Source organism: Eubalaena glacialis, chromosome 3, assembly GCF_028564815.1.
Source record: "Eubalaena glacialis isolate mEubGla1 chromosome 3, mEubGla1.1.hap2.+ XY, whole genome shotgun sequence".
NCBI lineage: Eukaryota > Metazoa > Chordata > Mammalia > Artiodactyla > Balaenidae > Eubalaena > Eubalaena glacialis.
Genome location: NC_083718.1, coordinates 108,941,660 through 108,962,981, shown reverse-complemented (window position 1 = coordinate 108,962,981; position 21,322 = coordinate 108,941,660). Strand labels below are relative to the sequence as shown.

The following is a 21,322-nucleotide window of genomic DNA, read 5'->3' as shown; positions in this document are numbered from 1 at the left end:
CTTCCTAGCCTAGTCCCTTTTGATTTATGAACGATTTGGACAGAATTCTTAATTTTAGATTTATCATCTCCCCAAAACACTGCTTCCTTTGTCTCTATGCACAACCAGTAGGCTGTGGTTTACACCCATTCTTAGAGCTTTACCTCTATGGGACACCACACCACACTCTGGCCCAGATCCCAACATCTCAAGCCCCACTACTCAGAGATGCCGAGGTGAGGTGGGAGTAGGTTGGTTAACTAACAACGTAAAAAATATGATGTAATCAGTACCAAGTCCAGGCCCTACCTAGTAAGTAAGTAGTCATGGATGAATTACAGAAAGAGTAGAGAACAACCAGAATAGACTAAATGGTGGTGACAAAGAGGAAGAAAAATATTCAAGGAAACATTAAAGACAAAGTGAATTTTGCTAGCATGTGAGAAACCAAAGAAACCAAAATAAGGGAGGCCGGAATTATATCGTGAATTTAGAGACTTTCTTGAATAGGAAAGGAAAATAAGGATTTTATTTACAAGAGCAAACTTTTCCAGAAACATTTTATGTAAATGAGGTCACTGTGTCTACATTTAGTTAAATTATAGAGCAAGAAAAGAACAGAGCATTTTGTCAAAAAGTAAGACAACTGAAATCTGGTAGATATGGCTTTTTTCCTCAAGAGCACAAAATTACTGTACCAGAGTATGTTTAACTTTATATTTTATCATTTTTACATTCTGCATTTGTATCACAACAGTAAATAGTGAAAAAATAATTACAATTGAAATTTATAAAATATTTGTTTTCTTTTCAATTAGGTCCATATAATTTAGGAATTGAATAGGAACTCACTGATCCACGTGGACAGACAACATAATTTTCTGGACTGTGCAAGATTATTAGGAATATAGATTCTATATCATACTGCATATCATCCATATTTGATAAATGTATTATCTATGTCTTTAAGCATTGATAAATATTTTGAATACAGGATGAATAACTTCATAGTATTCCACTGGTAGAAATGCACAAATGAATTTTCAATCACCTAAACAGGTCTGCTATCCAGTCCACATTTAAAAAATTTTATCCAAGTAAATATGTATGTGACCTATTGCATATATAGTTACTATATACCTTATAGAAATGCTCATATGAATGAGTAGCAAAAATAAAGAAGTACTTATCCACTGGAAAAAAATTAACTGAAATTGATGGCAAACACCTACCTGAATATATTTGTGAATGTACCAAGAGGCTTGCTTTCCGTCATTCACGGATTCCACTGTAGTGTTAGCCATACCAACAACATCACCACCTGCAAACACCCATGGTTCACTGGTTTGCATAGTTTCTGGATCTACTTCTGGGAGATCCCATCTGTTAAATTTTATAGGGCTCAAGGCTTCTTTTACTGGAAAAAAGTGAAAGACAACAGGCAATGACTAATCTGTGCATCACATAACAATAATTTGAAAATTAAGAAAAATTATGATGTAATTATTGTTCTAGGGATTCAAGCAACTGTTTTTAATGAACCATAAAAATGGAAAGTTAATGAAATATCTTAGTTAACAACACATTCAAAGTGTCCTGACTTAACCAATTCAAAATAAAACTCACATGTAGGTGTTAAAGACCACAGATTTGGGCAATGTTTCAGATCTGGTATTTATGTGTAAGAAGTTTGGCAGACTACAGTCCTTTAAATATTCTAATGGTTATAAAACGCATTTTCTAAAACTTTGTCCATGACCATTATTTTCACAGATTTGTTATTACTCGTATGATCCCAAATTTATTCCTGTGTAACATAGATGTAAGTTATATTGTGAATTTGAATCAACTGCCAATCTCTTCCTTTCACAGCAAGTTTTATGAACAAAACAAGACAATATCTTCTACGTTTCCATCAAATTACTTACACTTAATGTTAAGCGATTTAATGGACCCAGAATACAGTTACATTTAGCCAGCAATTTCTGTTTTATTTTGTAAAAATCTACAAATGCAACCATTAACATTAGTTCCTTGTGGAAGTTGCTCTGTAAAAGAGATTTAAATTATCTGCTAAATATGCTGTGTTCCAATGAATCTAAACATGTCAGGAAAAGGAAGAGGTTGAGTCCCTTTAAGAAAAATTACCTAAAGGAAACTCACTCGTCACACGATCTGGATATTTGGAAGAGATAAAAGAAACTAAGTTAGATTAAGGGGTTGATCTAGAGAAGAAATGAAGAAAGGTAGACAGTACCATATACGATGGAGCAAACTGAGCCAGTGTTTTAAGATAAAATGTTCTTTCCAGGTATTCATATCATGAATTTTAAGCACAGCTTCTCAAGATACACTAAGGGAGCTATTTTTTACTCCAATTGAAAAGAAAATATAACAATATAAACAAAAGGAGAAAATATTGGAAGTTCTTAGAATACAAAAATTAGTTGTTGAATAGATGAATAATTTAAGTTTAAAATAAAACAGCCAAATGTAAACCATGTTATTCTAAAATTATTTTTTTCTGAGCAATAATAGAAAAAAAAACATAAAAATAAACCCTGGTGCATATTTGTAGTTTTCTACTTGAAGAATATTAGAATTCTAGAAAACTATTAAGGGACTACTGTTGACTGTGTTTTCCGCACAAGACTGTAGGTTCCATGAGAACAAGAATGTGTCCATGCTATGCTGCTTACCACTGTGCCACCAAGCCTAGTACAGCACTTAAAACATAAGAGACACTCAATTCGATGGATGGATGGATGGATGGGTGGATGGATGAGTAGATGGATCAATGACATCAAGCTCAGGTTTTTATTTAAAAATCTTCTATTGTTTGTATCTCTGATGCAATTTCACCCTTCATTGAGAGTAAAATTAAATATTCATGTAATTATTTTCAATACAGAATGGCATTCTGAGAAGATTTTTCTATTGTCTTTAAAGGTCACATGAAAAGAGACCTTTAGCATTTGTTCCCCGTTGCACAACAGATCATCACTACCATCTGTTGACAGTTACCTGAGTTGCAAAACGTCGATAGTGAGCATGGCTCGTCAATTCAACCTACCATAATAATGGTAACTGTAACACACCATCATTGAATGGTATAGAGACATACACACACACACACACACACACACACACACTCACATGCAAGGGGTAAAAAATAATTCTCTTATATAAGAAATGATCTTATTTGTCCAAGACTTTGATACAACCTTGTCCTACATAGAGACCTGAAATAAAGATGGTTTTTAAATGAGAAGGAATTCAAAATTATTTCACTAGGAGATCAAAGCTCTTTTATATATTTTCCTCATTTTTTTACAAGAATATCCTTGAAGACTAGCACAGATTTCACTCTAAGCTTGAGCAATGCAGGGATTATGCCTTAGTTATCTTTGATTTCCCACAGCAGCAATTAGAGTCAAAGACATATATACTGTGAAGTTACTGAAGCTTAAGCTTCAGGGTCCCTCACTTGCATGGGCCTCTTTCAAGGCCTAAATCTGAATTTGTAATTTTTTTCTTTTTTTATAGAAAGTCCTCAAGTTATATAGGCTTCAGGTCTCGCAAAACTTGAATCTACTCTTCAGTACAGTGCACCTTAAATAGTAGGTGCAGAATAAATGCTTGCTGAATTAAGTTGAAGTTCGTGAATAACGTGCTTTATAACTTTTTTATGATTTACAAATGCATATGGTATGATTCACTTTAATATTAGAGCTCTATCACTAACTCAGTCAATAAATAGGAGATGTTACTAGAAGTTTAATAAGTAATTCTTGCATTTCTTAAAATATTTAGCACCAACACTATAAGCCAACCTAGGAATATTTATTTGTGAATTCAAAAGCACTATTCTACTCATGGGTCTTTCCACTGGATACACTTTGTATTACTTTATGTCTCTAAACATTCATACATACTCATGTTTACTTTTTAAAATATGCTCTCTTTCCTCAATATTTAACTCAATTATAACTTTAAGTCAGACCTGAATATAAACTTTTAATTTTTCTATCACTTGTAACATCCAACTAACCTCGCAAATAATCAAATAACTACGACACTGTATTCCAAAACAGAATTTTTCTCTCACAGTAAAAATTATCTCAGCCCCCCTTTTGAAAATCACCTATTTAATTTTCCCCCTATTCTTTTTAGAGGGCTTCAAGTTTAACATGTTCATAGTTTAATTTAAGAAATAAATAGAAAAAATGAGAGATCAAGCAATTGGTTATGATGTTATTAAATAGTATAGCAAAGCTTACATCAATCAAAATAGAGATCATTTGTTTGCATTTTAATATCTAATATTTTAACTTGTTCTTTGTCCAAATGATAAAGGATCATTGAAAAAATAGAAAAAATTGAAAAAATAGAACACGGACAGCTTATAAGAATATAAGCGATGCTTTAGTGGGTCAGAAATGTTTTCAATCAGTGGCACTAAGCAGCTAACACAAGAATGACTATTCATTACAACTTGAACATCAAATGATTAGGATCATTTCCCTGTAGGCACAGTGGACTCAATATTTAAACATGAGAGACAGAGAGAGGGGATTAATTAATTTTTTGAAACTTTGTTGATTCTGATTGTGGATCCTAATAACACTTTTCACGATTTCGATGACTCTTTTGAAATGTAGTTATTTCTATTACTTAATCATATTTTTAAAGCTCCAAAGTATTTAACTTAGAACTCAAATTAAGGATTCAGTGAAAAAAATCTATATGCTTTTATTCATAATTTGTCAGGAAGGAGTTCATTTATTTAGCTGCTTCTTATTAGAGGGACTTTCATCCTCCTCATCATTGTAACTATCCTTCTATGGACTCCTCACAGCTCTCTTACATCTCTGCTGATACGTTTAACTTGGAATACAATAAAAATAAGTCTCAGAAGGATATCTTCTGTTTTGCCTTTATCTAGCTTGGAAGGAATGAAAGCATAAGTGGATGAAAAATGTATATTTACATTTGCAAACCAAATAACTGCTTGCCATATCCTATGAAGTGTTAAATGAATATTAATAGAAGGATTGTATTATTTTCTTTCTTGTTTATAAAATAATGGGGGTGGGGGAAGAGGGATTTTCTGTTATGATCATACACAGTTTCCCCACAGATTTCCATGAGATTGCATCTTGTTGGAGACTGAAGCATATGTCCTGGTAGTTCCATAGATGAACAGAAAAAGAACTTGAAAAAGAATCGCAAAACGTGCTTATTCACAGTCTATATTATTCTGCAAATGGGATAGAAATGTGTTAAATGTTATGGTGCCTGGAATTTTATGCAGTCTTTAAAAGGAATGAAAACATCCTTAATTCATACCAAACATTCAAGATTTATGTTAATTTTCTGCTTTAATCACTACTATGTTCGAATGAGCTTACTTAAAAAACAAAGACATTCTGAGGTAGCTTTAAAACAAGAAATGGTTTTGAAATAGGAACTTTTAGTCAACTTAATGTTATGCACGAGATGATTTTTTTATATAGACTTAATTGTATTGTGACACACAAGATCTTCAATAAGCCACAGCTTAAAATTGCAGAAACCGTCCCTCAGGGACACATCACTGGCAGATGCAGATTGCCAAGGTCAATTAAACTGATGTAGCTGTGCTGTCATATATGTAGAAGAGAAACCCACAAGCATATGACAAGTATATTTCTCAGTATTTATAAAAAGATGTCAAGAATGTTATATTTTAGTACATAAATATAAATTAATTCTCCATAAACAAAACAATACAACAGAAATCATAATGAAGAAGGATTATTAGTATTCTTTGGAGAGTTTGAGATGCTATAAAACAATGGGGGGAATAAAAAATTTCAACATTTATAATAAAATGATATCTTGAAAACAGATGAATTCATCAATGTGCTTGTTGTTTAATTTTACATAACGTATTAGCCAAGAGGACCAAAGCACAATGAAACAAAAAGGCGAGCTGAGGCAATAATCTCAGTAAATCAGAGCTGAAAGCAAAATCTCAGCAAGAGCAAATAAATTCTAATTACAGGGCCAGGATATCAGAGCTGTGTTTAAACAGAATAACCTGGGGTAAGGAGGGGACAGAACCACAGAATGCCTTCAACTAAGAATATCAAGTCCGGTTGGCACGAGCTTTGTTCTCACACCTCCCTTCTGCCTCTGAGTATTCGAATCAATATGCTGTCCATTCCCAAACACAATGGAGCGGACAATGACAATTCATCATTTTCTTTCTGTAAACCCCTCAAAAGTCAACCTTGATACTGTACCTTCCTGCTCCTACAGAACCTCAAGTACCTCTGATTCTTTTCAGACTATTGTCTTTCTCATATTCTCCTCTCTCATCTTCTATGTTGAAAAACTGGTCTTAACCTGGTTCTCTCTTCTCACTGCCATTCTTACATCTTCTTTTATCTAATTTCTGGAGTAATTTACACTACGTACATTTTTTACCACCCAATTATTCCTTCCAGTGTATCCCTCTTATGAAAATATGGTCTCTATGGTCACCAAATTCCGTGACTTCAGTTCTCCTCCTTTTTGCCTTTCTATAGCATCCGATAGCCGAATCACGGTAATTTTGATCTCCTTCTCTGATTTGCGGAATGCTACTCTATCCGGACTCTCCTTCTTTTTAAACTGTCCTTAGGCTCTATCTGGCTCCTCCTCATCTTGTCATCATCCTCTTCCCAGCTCTCAAATATTGTCTACTACACTTTACTGTGTCAGAAATTATAGTTGTCTTGTGCTTTTAACTTCATCTCTCTGGAAATGACCTCAAACACTACCTTCTGCTTTTTTATTCTGACACTTCTAGCTGCCTGTTAGAGATTCCAATGTGGATGCTCTACTGTCCCTTCTAAATGGTCACATCTAAAACCCAGTTCACAAGCTTCCTCTAGGATTTTCACATTTCACAATTATTAGTAAGCTTGCTTTTTCACGTCTCCTACTCATTGTGACCACCAAAGCTTCACTGAAACTCTTATCACTAAGATGATCCAGATTGCCACATGCAGTGACCCTTCCCGTCATCACCTCACTTCAGGAACTAGGGTGGGGTGGGGTGAGACACCCAGAGAACAAGATTTAAGAAGGTCGTTAGGCTCAAGATCGTGCAAGGGCAGGTCGGTGCCTCAACTGTCTCACCCTACGTGTGGCACTGTCTTCCTTGATTTCTCAGTAGCATTCAACAGATGACCACTTCCTCCTCATAAAAGTCCCTTATCTTGGCTTCAATGACACCACACTTTCCGCTTTTCCATTTGCCTCCATGATCACTCTTTAACCTTCACTGCTCCTTTTTCCTATTCTTCCTTCTCAAAAAAACCTAGAAATAGATCTTAATCTTGGCATAATCTTTGAATCTTTTCTCTCCACTTATCTCAACATGCAGTCAGTTACCATGTTCTAACAATTCAACCAAAGGAAATTCTCTCCTAGTTACTTCTTACATCTCATTTATATCATCCTCACCTAATGAAGAATGTTAAGGAAAGCAATCAGCATTCACTGATCCCTTGTGTGAGGCAGACATGATGCTGAATATTTCCATACAGTAGTCTCATTTAGACCACAGCACAACTCTTTAAGGTAGGTATTAGCATCCTAAATACAGCCAAGAGGTGGTAAAGCCAGTATATGAATCCAGTTATTTCTCACTCCAAAGCTCTCCTTGCCACTGACCCTTGGTGTGAGGGAAAGAAAAAGCCAGGAATAGGCCAAAAACAGTCTCTTAAAGTTTCACTCTTGGGAACCATGGGAATAATTTAAATGAAGCAGATTGGGGTTGGAGGGGCAGCAATTATCTTTCTTGTAGGTCTTATTTCCACAATTAGAGAATCAGCGCATTGTAGAGAAGAAACCCAAGTATTTTCCAAAAGCTTCCCAAAGCTTCTAAAGAAAGTCTCTACAGTGACAAACACACTGATTATAGAAGAATAGACACTTGGCTAATTTCTTTTGATTGATTTAACTATTTGACTTTCCTACTGCTATGGTTAAATAATGCTCAGTTTGGATATGCTTGTAGAATTCAGGCAGTGTAAAAGTACAGATTTAATTTTCTTTCCCTCCATGCCCAAGACAAGCTTAGACTCCCCAAGTTAAATACAAAAGATGGATGTCAATAATAGCCTGTAGCAACTCCTTTTGTTTTACTTGTATTCTATAGGGAGTCTCATTCTCATTTCCTAAACTGACCAACTAATCAATTCAGAATTAAAATTGTCTAAGCACTTCACCTTGATTTGCTTATTTCTCTGCAATAATTCCGTCTATTTAAAACACTAAACTCCTTGAAGATTTGATTTCATTTTCTCTGGAAGAGATCTCCTCAAGGAGGTCAGTGTCCTTGAGGAAAATATATGGGGATTGTTTTCAAATTCTCAGTTGGATTCCCAAATGCTGCACTTTGATTTGCTTATTTATATTCAATGATACCATCTACTTAAGACTACAAACTCCTTGAAGGAATAGATCATCCTTTAATCTGATTTGGACCATAATCATCATAATTCTATGCACATTTGGGTGCCTAATACCTCTTGATAATTAGGAGACAGTGAAAAAAGTGGAAAGGCTACTGAAATATTTTATGTATACTTCTCAGTGAAAGAACTTTTTAAATGCTGGATGATACCATCAAATGATATAAATAATTACAGAAAGGGGTTAAAAAAATGTTTAATATAAAATCCTCATTTGCTGCATTTAAAGCATAAATAAAAACAAATAGAAAGCCAGAAGTAAATTACACTACTTGTGAAAACAATATTATTAAAATATAAGTGAATACTGAAAAATATTTTAATTAACAAAATAAATCAAATGGAAAAGATTCCCTAAATAGAGCTTTAAAAGTAAGTCTATGTGTGTTTGACTGCCATGACTAATTATGTATCCATGTAATGTGTGTTCAATTTGGGCTTATTTAAATAGCAGAAATGCTCATTAGCTGCAGTATATCTGTGAAGCTTCAGTAAACAGTTTAATGGTTTTTATGTTTAACCAATTTCATAAGTTCCTGTAATTTTAGCTTTAGCAGCTCATTAATGTTACTTTTTGATATCCATCTTATGACTTTTTTTTTCCTTGTCAATCGGCTGTAGGCATACTTCAGTGCAAACTTAAAACATACAGTAGAATTTATTTTAAACAATTTTAGCACATAAGTAAATGCACGATTCAAAAATACAGCTTCTTTATATAGAGTACTGGTTGTATTACCATGCAGTCAAGAACTATCTTTGGTATTGACAAAGGCTATATTCAATAGAATTCATGATGATAATAATGACAAACATTTATCGAGTGCCCCAGGAACATGTGGTTGGTTTGGGATGAGGCAATGTATATGTTATCTCTCTGGATCTTCACAGAATAGGTATTATTTTAATTTTATAGCTGAGGAAACTGAGACTGAGATAAGTTACACAGATCACATTCTCAGGATTTGAACCTAACTACAAATCCACCACAGCTGTACCAACTGGGAATACCTTCAGAGGCATTTGGAGATAAACACCTAGACCTTAGTAGAGGGTCCTACACCTTGGAATTAGATACAGTCATATGATGGATGAAATTCTAGAGAAAGAACACAAACCTGGGTTAAAATAGAATGAACCATTTATTTTTTAAAGTGGCAGCAATCACAACCTGAACTAAAGCCAGAAGAGGAATCATCAGAGTTTCATGAGAATCAAGATGTTTCTGAGCCATACAGCCAAGAAGTGATCATTTCAAGAAATGTCAGATACAAGAGAAATGTAAGGTAGGTAACCAGATTTGGGGATCTGGAGTTCAATGAGCAGTAAAAAGATGACATGTGCAGGTAAATGATGAAGGCAAAAGGCAGAATAAAAGGGGTTAAGGAGAAAGGATCTGGCACAGACAGCAAGGCAGTGCATACAGGATGTTCTTCTGGGACTTTAATAATGATTGCAAAGGAAAAAAATACGGCACTAGCTTGCACTCGTTCATTCAATTAGCAAATATTGTCTGCTGTGTACTAAATCCAGCTGTAGGCACTGTAGTAAACCATAGATAAGGGAACTGTCCTTGTGGGATGTACATTTCAGTTGGCAGAAGGTAAAAAATAAAAGGTAAACAAGTAAGTGAACTATATGATAGTGAAAATGGCTATGAAGAGAGATATATCAATGAGAGTGTTATAAGGTGAGGGGACTGAGAAATGGAAGATCATGGTGGGGATGGAGGGGCACAGAGGGCTCTTTGATGAGATGACATCTGAGCTAAAACAAAGGATAAGAATGAGCCAGCATGTGAAGACCTTGAGGCAGATCATTCCAGGCAGAGGGAACTGTTACAGAGGAGTTAGAATGAGCTGAAGTTGATGTACTTGAAGAGTAGAAGGGAGGCTTTATGTGAGTGGAAGAAAGCAAGCAAGAGAAGAGGAGAGGGGGCCTAGAGATAGGCAGAGGGCTGATCAAGGAGGGCTTCATAAGCTGTGGGAAGAATTTTATTCTAAATAAAGTAGGAAACCACTAGAGGGTTTGGAACAGGGGAATGAAATGATGTAATTCCTGTTTATAAAGCTGATTCTCGTAGGATTATAAGGAAGCAAGAGTAAATGCAGGGTGACCAGTGAGGAAGCTACTATTTTCAATGCAAGTGAAAGTATCAAGCATCTGACCATTCCCTCAACAGAAGGAGGACTTGCTGGCCTTCATGTGATACTTTACATAAACATTGCTTTCATATGCTTTTGTCTTAACTGTGAATTTTCTGTAGGAGTATTTAGAATAAAGCAATCATTTCATTCTATTCATCCCAACATTTATCCATCTCTTCATTCATCCATTTATCCATTCATTCAGTGAACCCTTGAGATTGTGCTGGGTACTTAGGGTTAAAATATGAATAAGTTACCCTGCAGTCCTACTGTCAACATAATTTAGAGTATATAAGGTGTATAGGTTGAAATAGGAGAAGAGCAGGAGCCAAAAAGGAGACACAAAATTAATTATATGTTTCCCTCTGTGTGTGAGGGGAACATATTTTATTGACATGGCCCTTTAGATTTCAGGTACCCACCAACTTTAGAATAAAATTCAGATACTTTAGCCTAACACTAAAACATTTTGTGAATTAGCAATGATAGATTTCTCCACCTTTACTATTTCTTGTTGTGTGCATTATGATCTAGCCAAAGGAATTACCCCTTGTAGGTATCTAGCCTGTTCATTGTGATGAAATGTGCTTTCCCGTCTCTAGTCTCTTAATTCCTGCCCAGTCCTCATCTCTATTACCAATGCCACTGCCTCCATAAAAACTTCTTTGATGCTTACAACTGGAAGTCATCTCTCCACCCTGTGTGTTATGCTAGCAGTTTATCTATTTCTCCTTGAGTCTATCTAATGGCATTTTGCATTTTTCCCTCTCTATTAGACTGCAAGCTCCTGTAGACAGGGACAATGTATTTTTTGTGTGTGTGTGAACCCAGGAGAAACTAACCCAGAATCTTGTAAACTCAATAAATATAGAATGAAAGAATGGGAAATAAGGTCCCACAAGTATGTAGGAGGGCGGATTAGAAGGGTGTTAAAATTAAATTGAAGCATTTGGTTTCAATCCCACCATCAGGGGAGAATAATTTTAGATTCTAAACTATGAGAGTAATGCAATGATACTGGTGATGTAGTAGCTCATTTGGCAGCAGTGTGCAAATACAGGGAAAACATTGGGCCATGTTAAACAAAGTGAATTGTCAATACGCTTTTCAGAGGTCTTGGAAAATCATTGGATGTTCACTGAACATAATATGCTTGACACTCTTTCGTGCACTTGTATGGAAAAAATGACTGTGTAAATGAAAGTCCTTTGAAAACATTTAAAAAGCTTCATAATTACAAAATATTATAAGAATGGCTAGCATGGAGAAAAGGTTGGCACTGGATAGCATTAGAACATATAAAGCTTAGGCGAGACCTCTGAATTTATGTTCAAGTAAGTGCTGGCTTTCTCCTCCAGCAATGCCAGCACATTCGAGACACCTAATAAATTACATGTGCATATTACATTTGAATTGGGTAGCTTCCATACTGGGGGGCTATCTATTAAATATGATTCAATGTAATTTTCCAACTGATGAAATTACAACTTACATGTATGTAGGTCAGTATCTAATTTAACCAAAGACTATTTTAAATAGGTATATTGTTATTTTTATCTTGTGATTTGAGCCAAGAATACAAACGCAAAGTAATTAACAAAAATAATCTGTAATACCAAATACATATTACTAAGAACATTAGTATACAATATACATCATTACTAAATTTATAATTTCACTATATTTTACATCTTGATTTTACATCTCACAGCAGCAGCTTACTGTAGTTTAACACTTTACAAGAATATTAGGTTTCAGAATAAACCTTTAGTATACCATAAGCTAACTAGTATTTAAAAGACAAATATAATAGGCTATGGTAAACAAAGCTCTGGACATGTATTACACTCTCTATGTTGAATAACATTTTCCTACGTTTTAAGATTTCTGTTCTCTGAAACAATTATGTTATTTTGTCCATTTTCTACCTTCTTTCCCCAGCAAAACTTGTTACATGCCACTGCTCTACTTCTTGTATGTAATCTTTGATTTGATGGAAAAGTACTGATTTATCCACTGTCTCCCTGTAAGAATGCATATGATATCAACCACTAGTGAAACCTGGAAAACAAAGATAAGGGAAGGCTCTGAACAGAGCTATTCACTGGGGAAACAAACCTATTCCTATGCAGTTATTAGAGGGAAGTAAAATAATTACAGAAATATCATGTTGTGCTTCAAATGGATGTCTAAGGCAGTTGTAAGTGATGTGATGTTGAGTCCAAATCACTTTCAACACTGTTATCAGTTTGACCTCCCTCCTCATCACCTTCACCCGTTTAAAATAATTCCAAAGAAAAACTGTGCAAAGATTCCATTATTTTGGATGGTTACTCTGCAGAAATGCCAGTACTTGCTTTAAATCCTACCACTTTATCCTCACTCTGCACAGTGTATTCTATAATAGAAAGACAATAAATCTTTCAGCCAGAAAAAAATCTGACAATTAGGACAATTTTTAAGAAAATATGTACAGTTTTACTATTGGTTTCCTGAGAATGCTTCTTGCCTAAAATACAGTTAAAAGCCAGACAATGTACAGGGAAGACTAAAAAAGGATTCATTCTCATCACTGGGCCAACGATACAAAGGATATACCAATCTTTTATTACTCAGGCATTATGAAATGAAACGGTAGCATCAGGAACCAAATGCATTGGTGAAAGGGGGAAGGTACAGAACCATGGATTAAAACTGTCTTGTTGCCATGTCCTCCAAAGATATTTACCACCTAAAAAGCAGCAATAACAAAAGCTGATTTTTTTCCTCTTCATAATATGGTAGGTGAGATCCTTCTGGATTTCCAAATACCACATGTCCTCTTTCATCATACTTTTAAGAAGTTGTTATCTAAAGTACAAGTTATAACAGCTTTTATTCATTAATTCAATCAATGAATAACCACGGTTCTGGGCACTAGGTTATGACAGTGAAAAGACAGACAAATGATAGATAATGACTCCTAATGTCTCTTTTCAATCAGAATGTTCTTAGTTCTAGTCCTATTTCCAGTTGTTGAATGGATTAGCAAATCCAAATGACACACATCACCATTTCCCTCAGATCTGTTCTGTCTGCTGCATTTGTGAGTTCTGTAGGCATCATGGACATCTGATCAGATTCCCACGCTAGATACTCCATATTCCACCCCTTTATCAGATGACCAAACCCTGACTGTCTACGTAAAAAATATGTCTGGATTCGGAATGTTCTTCTGCAGTTCTATGGCCTTTAACTTAATCTGGGCCTTAATTAGTAGTCACGCAAACTGACGAAAACAGTCTTTTAACTGGTTTCATCGATACTATTCTGTCTTAATCCCAGGCCACCTTGGAGCAACATGCTTTTTCCACACTCCTGATGCTTCCTTCCATGTGGGGAAACAATTATTGGTATAACACTCGCGGTGTCTCTCTGTATCTTACTCACCTCTCTTAGAAAAGCTGAATTCAGTAGTTATAATTAGTGGATCTGGAAGAAGAAATTAGGCATGCATGACACACCCTTGTCAAGCCTGTAGCTTGGCAGCTGCCCAGTTGAGCACAGGTTGTCTCCCTCCCTGAACACTGAAAATCTTACTGCTGCAGCTTCCCAACAGGGGACCTGCAATTGTTGGATCTTACCTGTGACTGGTGAGTAACTTTGCTTATTTCAGGCATCCAATACTAGGAAACACACTTGTCTTCTGATATGAACCACCTCAAAGGTGACTTCATGGTTTCTAACTCCCAACTAATTGAAGAATATTACAAATGCTGCAAACCCAAGCAGAGATAAGGAAGATCCATCACCTACCAGAATTACCTCATTAACATAAAGATCTCTCCCATATTTAAACCCCCTCATTTGTCACCTGGGTGTCTATAGGATAAAATTCAAAACCCCTGGCTTAGCATACAAGTCTCTTAACTCCACATAAATTTGTAGCCAAATTTCCTGCCATCTTACCCCTACCCACTTCCCACCTTATCTTATCATACAGCATCTGCTCCAGCTAAACAGACTTTCTCACTATTGTCTGGTCACCTGAGGCCATTCATCAGCTTGTACTTTGTGTATGAATATTCCCTCTAACAGAGAAACTCCTACTCAAGCCCTAAAACCCAGTCCAAATATCATCTCAAATTAGCACATTATGCTACAATTTATGTATTTACATGCCTGTTTCTCTCATTAGCCTATGAGTCCCTGGAAGGCAAAGACTCTCTTTTACTCATGTTTGTATTCTTAGTGCCTGGACAGGGCCTATAACATCTTTGGATATTATAAAATGTTCATTGCATGAAAAATAATGAGAGAATGAATAGTAAAAATCATAAAATTAAAAGTTCAATTTTAGAAATAACTATGAAAAATTCAGACCTTCATTTATAAAGATGAGAACATGCATGAAATAAGTAGGCTGATGACAACTTTCTAAAGACATGCTGTTTTTTTTAATATAGCTTTTAAAAATGACTGTAAAATGACTACTTAATCTAACAGTATGGTGTTGAGCAAGTTGCATAATCTCCCCGTGGCTCCCTCCCTTCCACCCCCATTCCACCTGGAAACTCCTACACATCACTCAGCCTTCAATTTACAACCCACTTCCTCTAGGAAGTTTCTCTGAACCTTCAGACTATGTTTTGCGCTTCCCTAGGACTCTAAACTTCTCCCAGCACAATTTATTAAACTGCACTCCTGGAGGCAAAGTTTGCATTCACCTTTTCCACACTTTAACCCCAGAATACAGCCCAGGGCCTGGAATAGCAGGCCATCAGAAGTCATTAGCTAAACAAATAAATCTGTGAAATTAGGAGTCTAGAATACATTATCTCTTAAATCCCTTCCAGCACGTTTGGAAATGTATGTAAGGAAAACTTCAACGCAAGTTACTGTATTGTAACGTATCCATAAGTTACACTGGACTGACAACTTTATTTTTCAGTTCTTTCTCATCCATTCTTAGTTGTATTAATCATTAGCGAGGCCCTTCCTCTAACATTTGTGCCATTAGTTAAAAAGTTCTCCGATCTATCAATAAAGTACAGTATTCCTTAACCTGTTCTTTGAAACTATATTGTAAACATTTCTGTTTATAAAAATGCATGCAACAGGGATAATCTGACCAATTATGACACATTTTCAACTTGGTACTCCATTCCTTCCCCTTCCTCTTTATTTTTGGTAAGGCAGAAGAGGAATGATGAAAGCTGAAGGCCACAAAGATTGGACAATTGTTCAAAGAAAAGTTTGCTGAATCTCTATGTGCCATGAGTGGCTTCTGAAGGACATACTTTATTGTTTGAAAAATGAAACATATTGGTTAAAAAAAAAGGGGGTTATTAAAATGCCTCAGTGTTCCCACTTCCATTAGAGAAGTAGCATATAAGTAACATTTTAATAAGGAAAAAAACAAATCAAACATACTGATGCCATGTCTTTTCAAGCACAGGTAACTATTATTATTGGGCACTTGACTCATCCAGTGCTCAGTTTAAAACATCTTTTCTAGGTTTTTCCCAACACCTAAAATAATTGAGGAAAAAATGGGCCCACTTGAAAAATTCCTGAATATCTGCATTGTCACAGTCTCATGCACACCATTTCTTGCCTACCTCACAATTTCTAGCTCTGGCTTAGGCCAGAACAAGGCAAACTAACCCATGGCCTGCATCTTTTCTCAGGGTAGGAGGCAAGTGAATCAAACTACACTTGAAGCTAGTACTGGCAGAACCTTTTATTTACCCCATGAGGTTTTGAAATAATTTTCTGAGGGAACTGGTAAGCAGTTTTAAAGCCTCTCCACCACCATCCCCCTCCCCCCCCCCCCAAAAAAAACCTCACTCCCTTATGGAACTAATTGCAACTAATGCTATGCAGGAAGTTGTTTTCTGAGGGTTTCCTTAAATCTTCAGAAAGAAATGGCCTTCGTGTTTCCTTGTCTCTAGTAAGACGAGCAGGAAGAAAATGTAGGCACTGGGTGAAGTGTATAAACTCCTTTCCTAGAAGAAAAGCCAGGCACTCCCTGCTATGCCCAGAGAATTCAGTCACCTTGTGATTTGCTCTCCTGAGCAATGCTGCGCAGCATTATCCTGAGTCAGTTTTACACACCATTCATCCTATCTTTCCTTCCAAAAACAAAGGTTTTTAATCTTAGTTATCTCATACCATAATTTTCAAATGCTTAAGAGCTCAAACTTAGTATCCTCTAAAGTGCTTCTCTTTCCACTTTAAGATAAAAGTGAGCAAACAAACCAAAAATCTGGCCCAGTTTTACCATGTTTAAGCGGAAAAAAACAAAGATATTAAACATATCCTCTGCTCTTTATATACTTGATTTATGAAAACCCAAAATGGAGTTTTCTAACTACTAAAATTTAGTTGAAAGAAAATTCCTCTCAATGGTATGAAAATCATCAGAATTGATAATAAAACATTTTTAAAACATATGATACAGTTACAAGCTGTGTAATCTTTTTTCTGTAAATAAAAATAACCAAATATAGGAAACATTTTCTCATTTAAAAAATCATAAATTGTAAGAGCATCTGCTTCACTTATTTTATAAAGACATGTGGACGAAGCCTGCAGCGCCCCAAATGAAGTCCTAATTTTCAAATGCTTTTACTCCTAGACAACATTCATAATGTCATAAGGGTGTAATATAACTCAATTTAATTATTAAAATATGATTTTGTTACACAAGCATAATATCTAAAATGTGAGCGATGCTTGCTCACTATATGCTTGACATATATCTAAGTGCTTTACATATATTATTAATTTTTTTATTCTTAAAATAACTCTAGAAGGTAGATGCTATAATCTTCCCTCTTAAAAGATCAAGACCACAAGACCACGGAGTATGAAGAGACTAAGGGAGCCAGATTTCCAGCTGGGTAGCCTGGCTCCAGAGCCCCTGCTCTAAGCTGCTCTACCAGACGGACTCTAATTAGTGTCATATTTATTGGATTATAAAGAGTACAACAATTTATGCCAAAACAGGGAAAAAAATCAATAGCAATAGAAAAACAGAACTACTTGTCTAACATTTATGCTTTCTAAGAAAAGTAAAAACCAAACTGACCCCACAACAGGAAAAAATAACAACTAGGTGTAATAAAATTAATATCTTAACATGAATCAAGTCAAGTCAAATGCACAAATATATATTGTGCATCTATTATGGGTACAATAATATGTTGGCCACTATTGGGACTACAACTTACTATAAAGGTACAGTCTATGCCTTTTTGGGGTTTACAATCTAACTGGAAGATAAATTATAATAGGTTCTGGAAGATGAAAACACATAGCTCTTTTCAAAGTGGACATTTCAAAAGAATGAGAGGATGACATGGTGTAGTGTATGAAAGAGGCACAGAGGTCATAGCATAGGTTAAAGTGCCTTCCTTCAGTTGTCTGAAAGCATAGTCAAAGACACATAAAACTATGTCAACTAGATCTCCTAGGAATGTGAGGACAAGGTGACTGTTATCACCTCCATTGGAAAACTGAAACAGTGAGGTCAGTGAAAATGGTAACTCATTCTCCTTATCAATTCCAAACCAACAGTGAAGATATGCATGCTTTCACAACTGGCAGTTTGGTTCAAAGCAGAAAGAGAAGGGAATAAAATAAGGAAAAAGTCTCTTAAACTTGACATTGTCCAAACAAACAAAAAGAGGGAAAATTCAATTCCATAAACACTGACGTTGGTGTTTAATAGGAGACTTCCTATATTATGAAATACATACTTTTAAAATAAATAAATAAATGTTTTAAAATTTCCAGGGAAGGGCAATATTTGTGGAGTAGAAATGCCAGTTAAAGGTAGCTTGTGCTTAATTTACTGACAGCCTTTAAAATCAGTCTTCAATACTAAAATCCAAATTTGAGGTGATTTGGAATCTTACATACTTAGAGAAAATGGATGAGAATTTTGAAAATGTGGAACCACTCTCAGTTTTTCATAGGAAAGATATTAAATAAGGCTAAGACTTTATCATACCAATCAAATTAGAAATTGGACACCACACTGCCTTTAGAATTTGGACAGTAGTTAATGAAGGATTCAGTTAAATTGTGCTCATAATAAGCACACATATATTCCATGCACAGGGATGTGGAATACAGAGTCTTTTGTTCTTATTTCCCACTTACTGCTACAATCCAAAAAAAAGAGAAATAAAATAGAATTAAATAAAATAATGATGATTACTTATAATTGTTACAAGCCTTAGGAACAATGAAATAATTAGCAACTGTAATCCAAGGATATTATACAAATTTGTTTTATAAATTTGATGTACTTATCTTTTCTTTAAGCTATTGAGGCACTTACTATTTTTCTGACATGAAATATTTATTACAGATATATTGGGTGCTTAATACTAAATAAAGTTATTTTATATTCCCCTTTGCGAAACACACAAATTAAGGGACTTGCAAAAGTGATGCAGTATATCAGAAAAAAATGAGATTAAAAATTTAGTTTTCTGCAAATTCCCAACTTAGTTTACCTTTACAAATACCTATTATTGATATAATTGAGACACTACAATTTCATTTCACTACTATTTTCATTTAAAATATTATTGTAATCAGACAATGCTGAGAGTATAAATTATCACTGTACTTTATAAGTACTCTGTCAAGTTTACTTCATTCCTTGAATTCTTCAGCATATATTTACATAATGCATTCACCAAGGACTTTCTAAATTAACCGCTTTGGAATCCACCCTGTATTAGATACTGGGAGGAACAGTTCAACAGGGAACAGTGGAACATAAAGTCAGGCACGTAGTATACATAAAATCATTTGCTGAAGTTCTCAAGTACTAAGGAGTAGGCGCTTCATCCTATTGTGTAGGGTAAAATTGTTGAATTTAATGAAAAGTAAAACTGGAATTAGATATCTGAATCTGGGATACCATTTTTGGACTTTAGTGATAGGAGAACTATGTATTATCATACATATCATACATATCATACAGTGAACTTGAGAAGAAATCTGCCTTAAGGAAACCTGATGAGGTGATCCTTCCTTACTTTGGGCATATCTCTCTAAATGTATTCTTAACTTGATAAAACAATTATTTGTTTGCAGGTCTGCCTCCAACACCAGTTTGCGAGGTTTTTAAGTATAAGGAATGCCTCATTCATCTTTGTACTCTCCAGAATACAACTTGGTACCTGGCATTCACTGGAAACTCACTAAATCATTGTTACATGCATGAGCATAAATATATGATGAAATGTCTTCTGAGACACAGAGAGTGGAGAAAGAGATTGCAGAGTCATTTTACACAGAAGTGCAAGAGTGCCTACTGTAATCTAGCTATTACTTGGCACATAGAAGTTGTTCATTAAATATTTCTTACAGGAATTAATGCATGTATGAATAAATGAATGAATGAATGAATCAGTTCAGTGAAGGAATAAATATATTAAGAAGAGAAATGGGCAAAGTCTGAACTTTGGAAAGCTAGAGGAAGAAAAGCAGTCAGTGACAGTAGGGAAGGAATAGTTAAAAGAAAAAGCAAGAAAATGGAGTGTTGGACTTCCCTGGTGGCACAGTGGTTAAGAATCCGCCTGCCAATGCAGGGGACACGGGTTCGAGCCCTGTTCCGTGAAGATCCCACATGCCGCGGAGCAACTAAACCTACGAGCCACAACCACTGAGCCCGTGTGCTGCAACTACTGAAGCCCGTGCGCCTAGAGCCCGTGCTCCACAACAAGAGAAGCCACCGCAATGAAAAGCCAGAGCACCGCAATGAAGAGTAGCTCCCGCTCACCGCAACTAGAGAAAGCCCACTTGCAGCAACGAAGACCCAACACAGCCAAAAATAAATAAATAAAATACATAAATTTTTTTAAAAAAAGAAAGAAAATGGAGTGTCATAAACAATAATAATGTGTTACAGTTTCATTTCCAAAGCACTTTCCCATTATTTCACTTTAATTCTGACAACAGTCCTGAGAGGTAGGAAGAGTATATATTATTATCATTGTTTTTTTATAGAGGAAGAAAACTGAGGCTCAGAAAGGTTAAGTGACTCGGAAGAGAGTTTTTCAAACAGAAAGAAATATTTAACACTGTCAAATGTAGAAAATAGAATATGGACTGAAAAGATGTCACTGAGTTTGACATGAAGTTCACTGGAGCCTGTGCAAAGTGAGGTTGGGAAGGACGGAAGAAGAAGGGTAGAAAAGCAGGTTGATGTTTAAGGAAAGAGATTACAAGTAAATATATTAAAATATATCATACCACATATGTAATAATCACAAAGGTACCACACATAAATCACATCACACGGGTATCAAGATGGGATAATATTCAGGGTAGAAGAGGGAGACATGAATATCTTCTCTTCTTACCCAAATGGACAACTTGCTTCCTATAAACTGATTTTCACTATACCTGATACATGTGCACATGAAAGTTTTCTTTGAAATGATTATTTTAAGATTTTAAATACCATTTAGATAAGATCTTCTTGATTAACTTCTAACAAATAATGACCCTCTCTACTATTTTTTAAATGCTTTCCATTCAAAAAACAATATTGAATATATTTAGAAAGCAGTAGAGCCATGAATGCTATTTAATATTCCAGCTCTTCCAGCTCCCCTCTAACTTGAAAGTAGCTCTTATTAATGTCAATATTGAAGGGCCCTCGTAAAGCAAGTAATTCTATTT

General features: G+C 35.3%; 1 protein-coding gene across 1 annotated transcript in view; it reads right to left on the bottom strand.

The window, feature by feature from the left end:
* Positions 1–21,322, bottom strand: part of DPYD (dihydropyrimidine dehydrogenase) — an 813,917-nt gene that overhangs the window by 416,137 nt on the left and 376,458 nt on the right. The window contains exon 12 of the mRNA XM_061183827.1: positions 1,212–1,396. Within this exon, the coding sequence (XP_061039810.1) occupies positions 1,212–1,396 (185 nt within the window). The remainder of the gene's footprint in view (positions 1–1,211; positions 1,397–21,322) is intronic.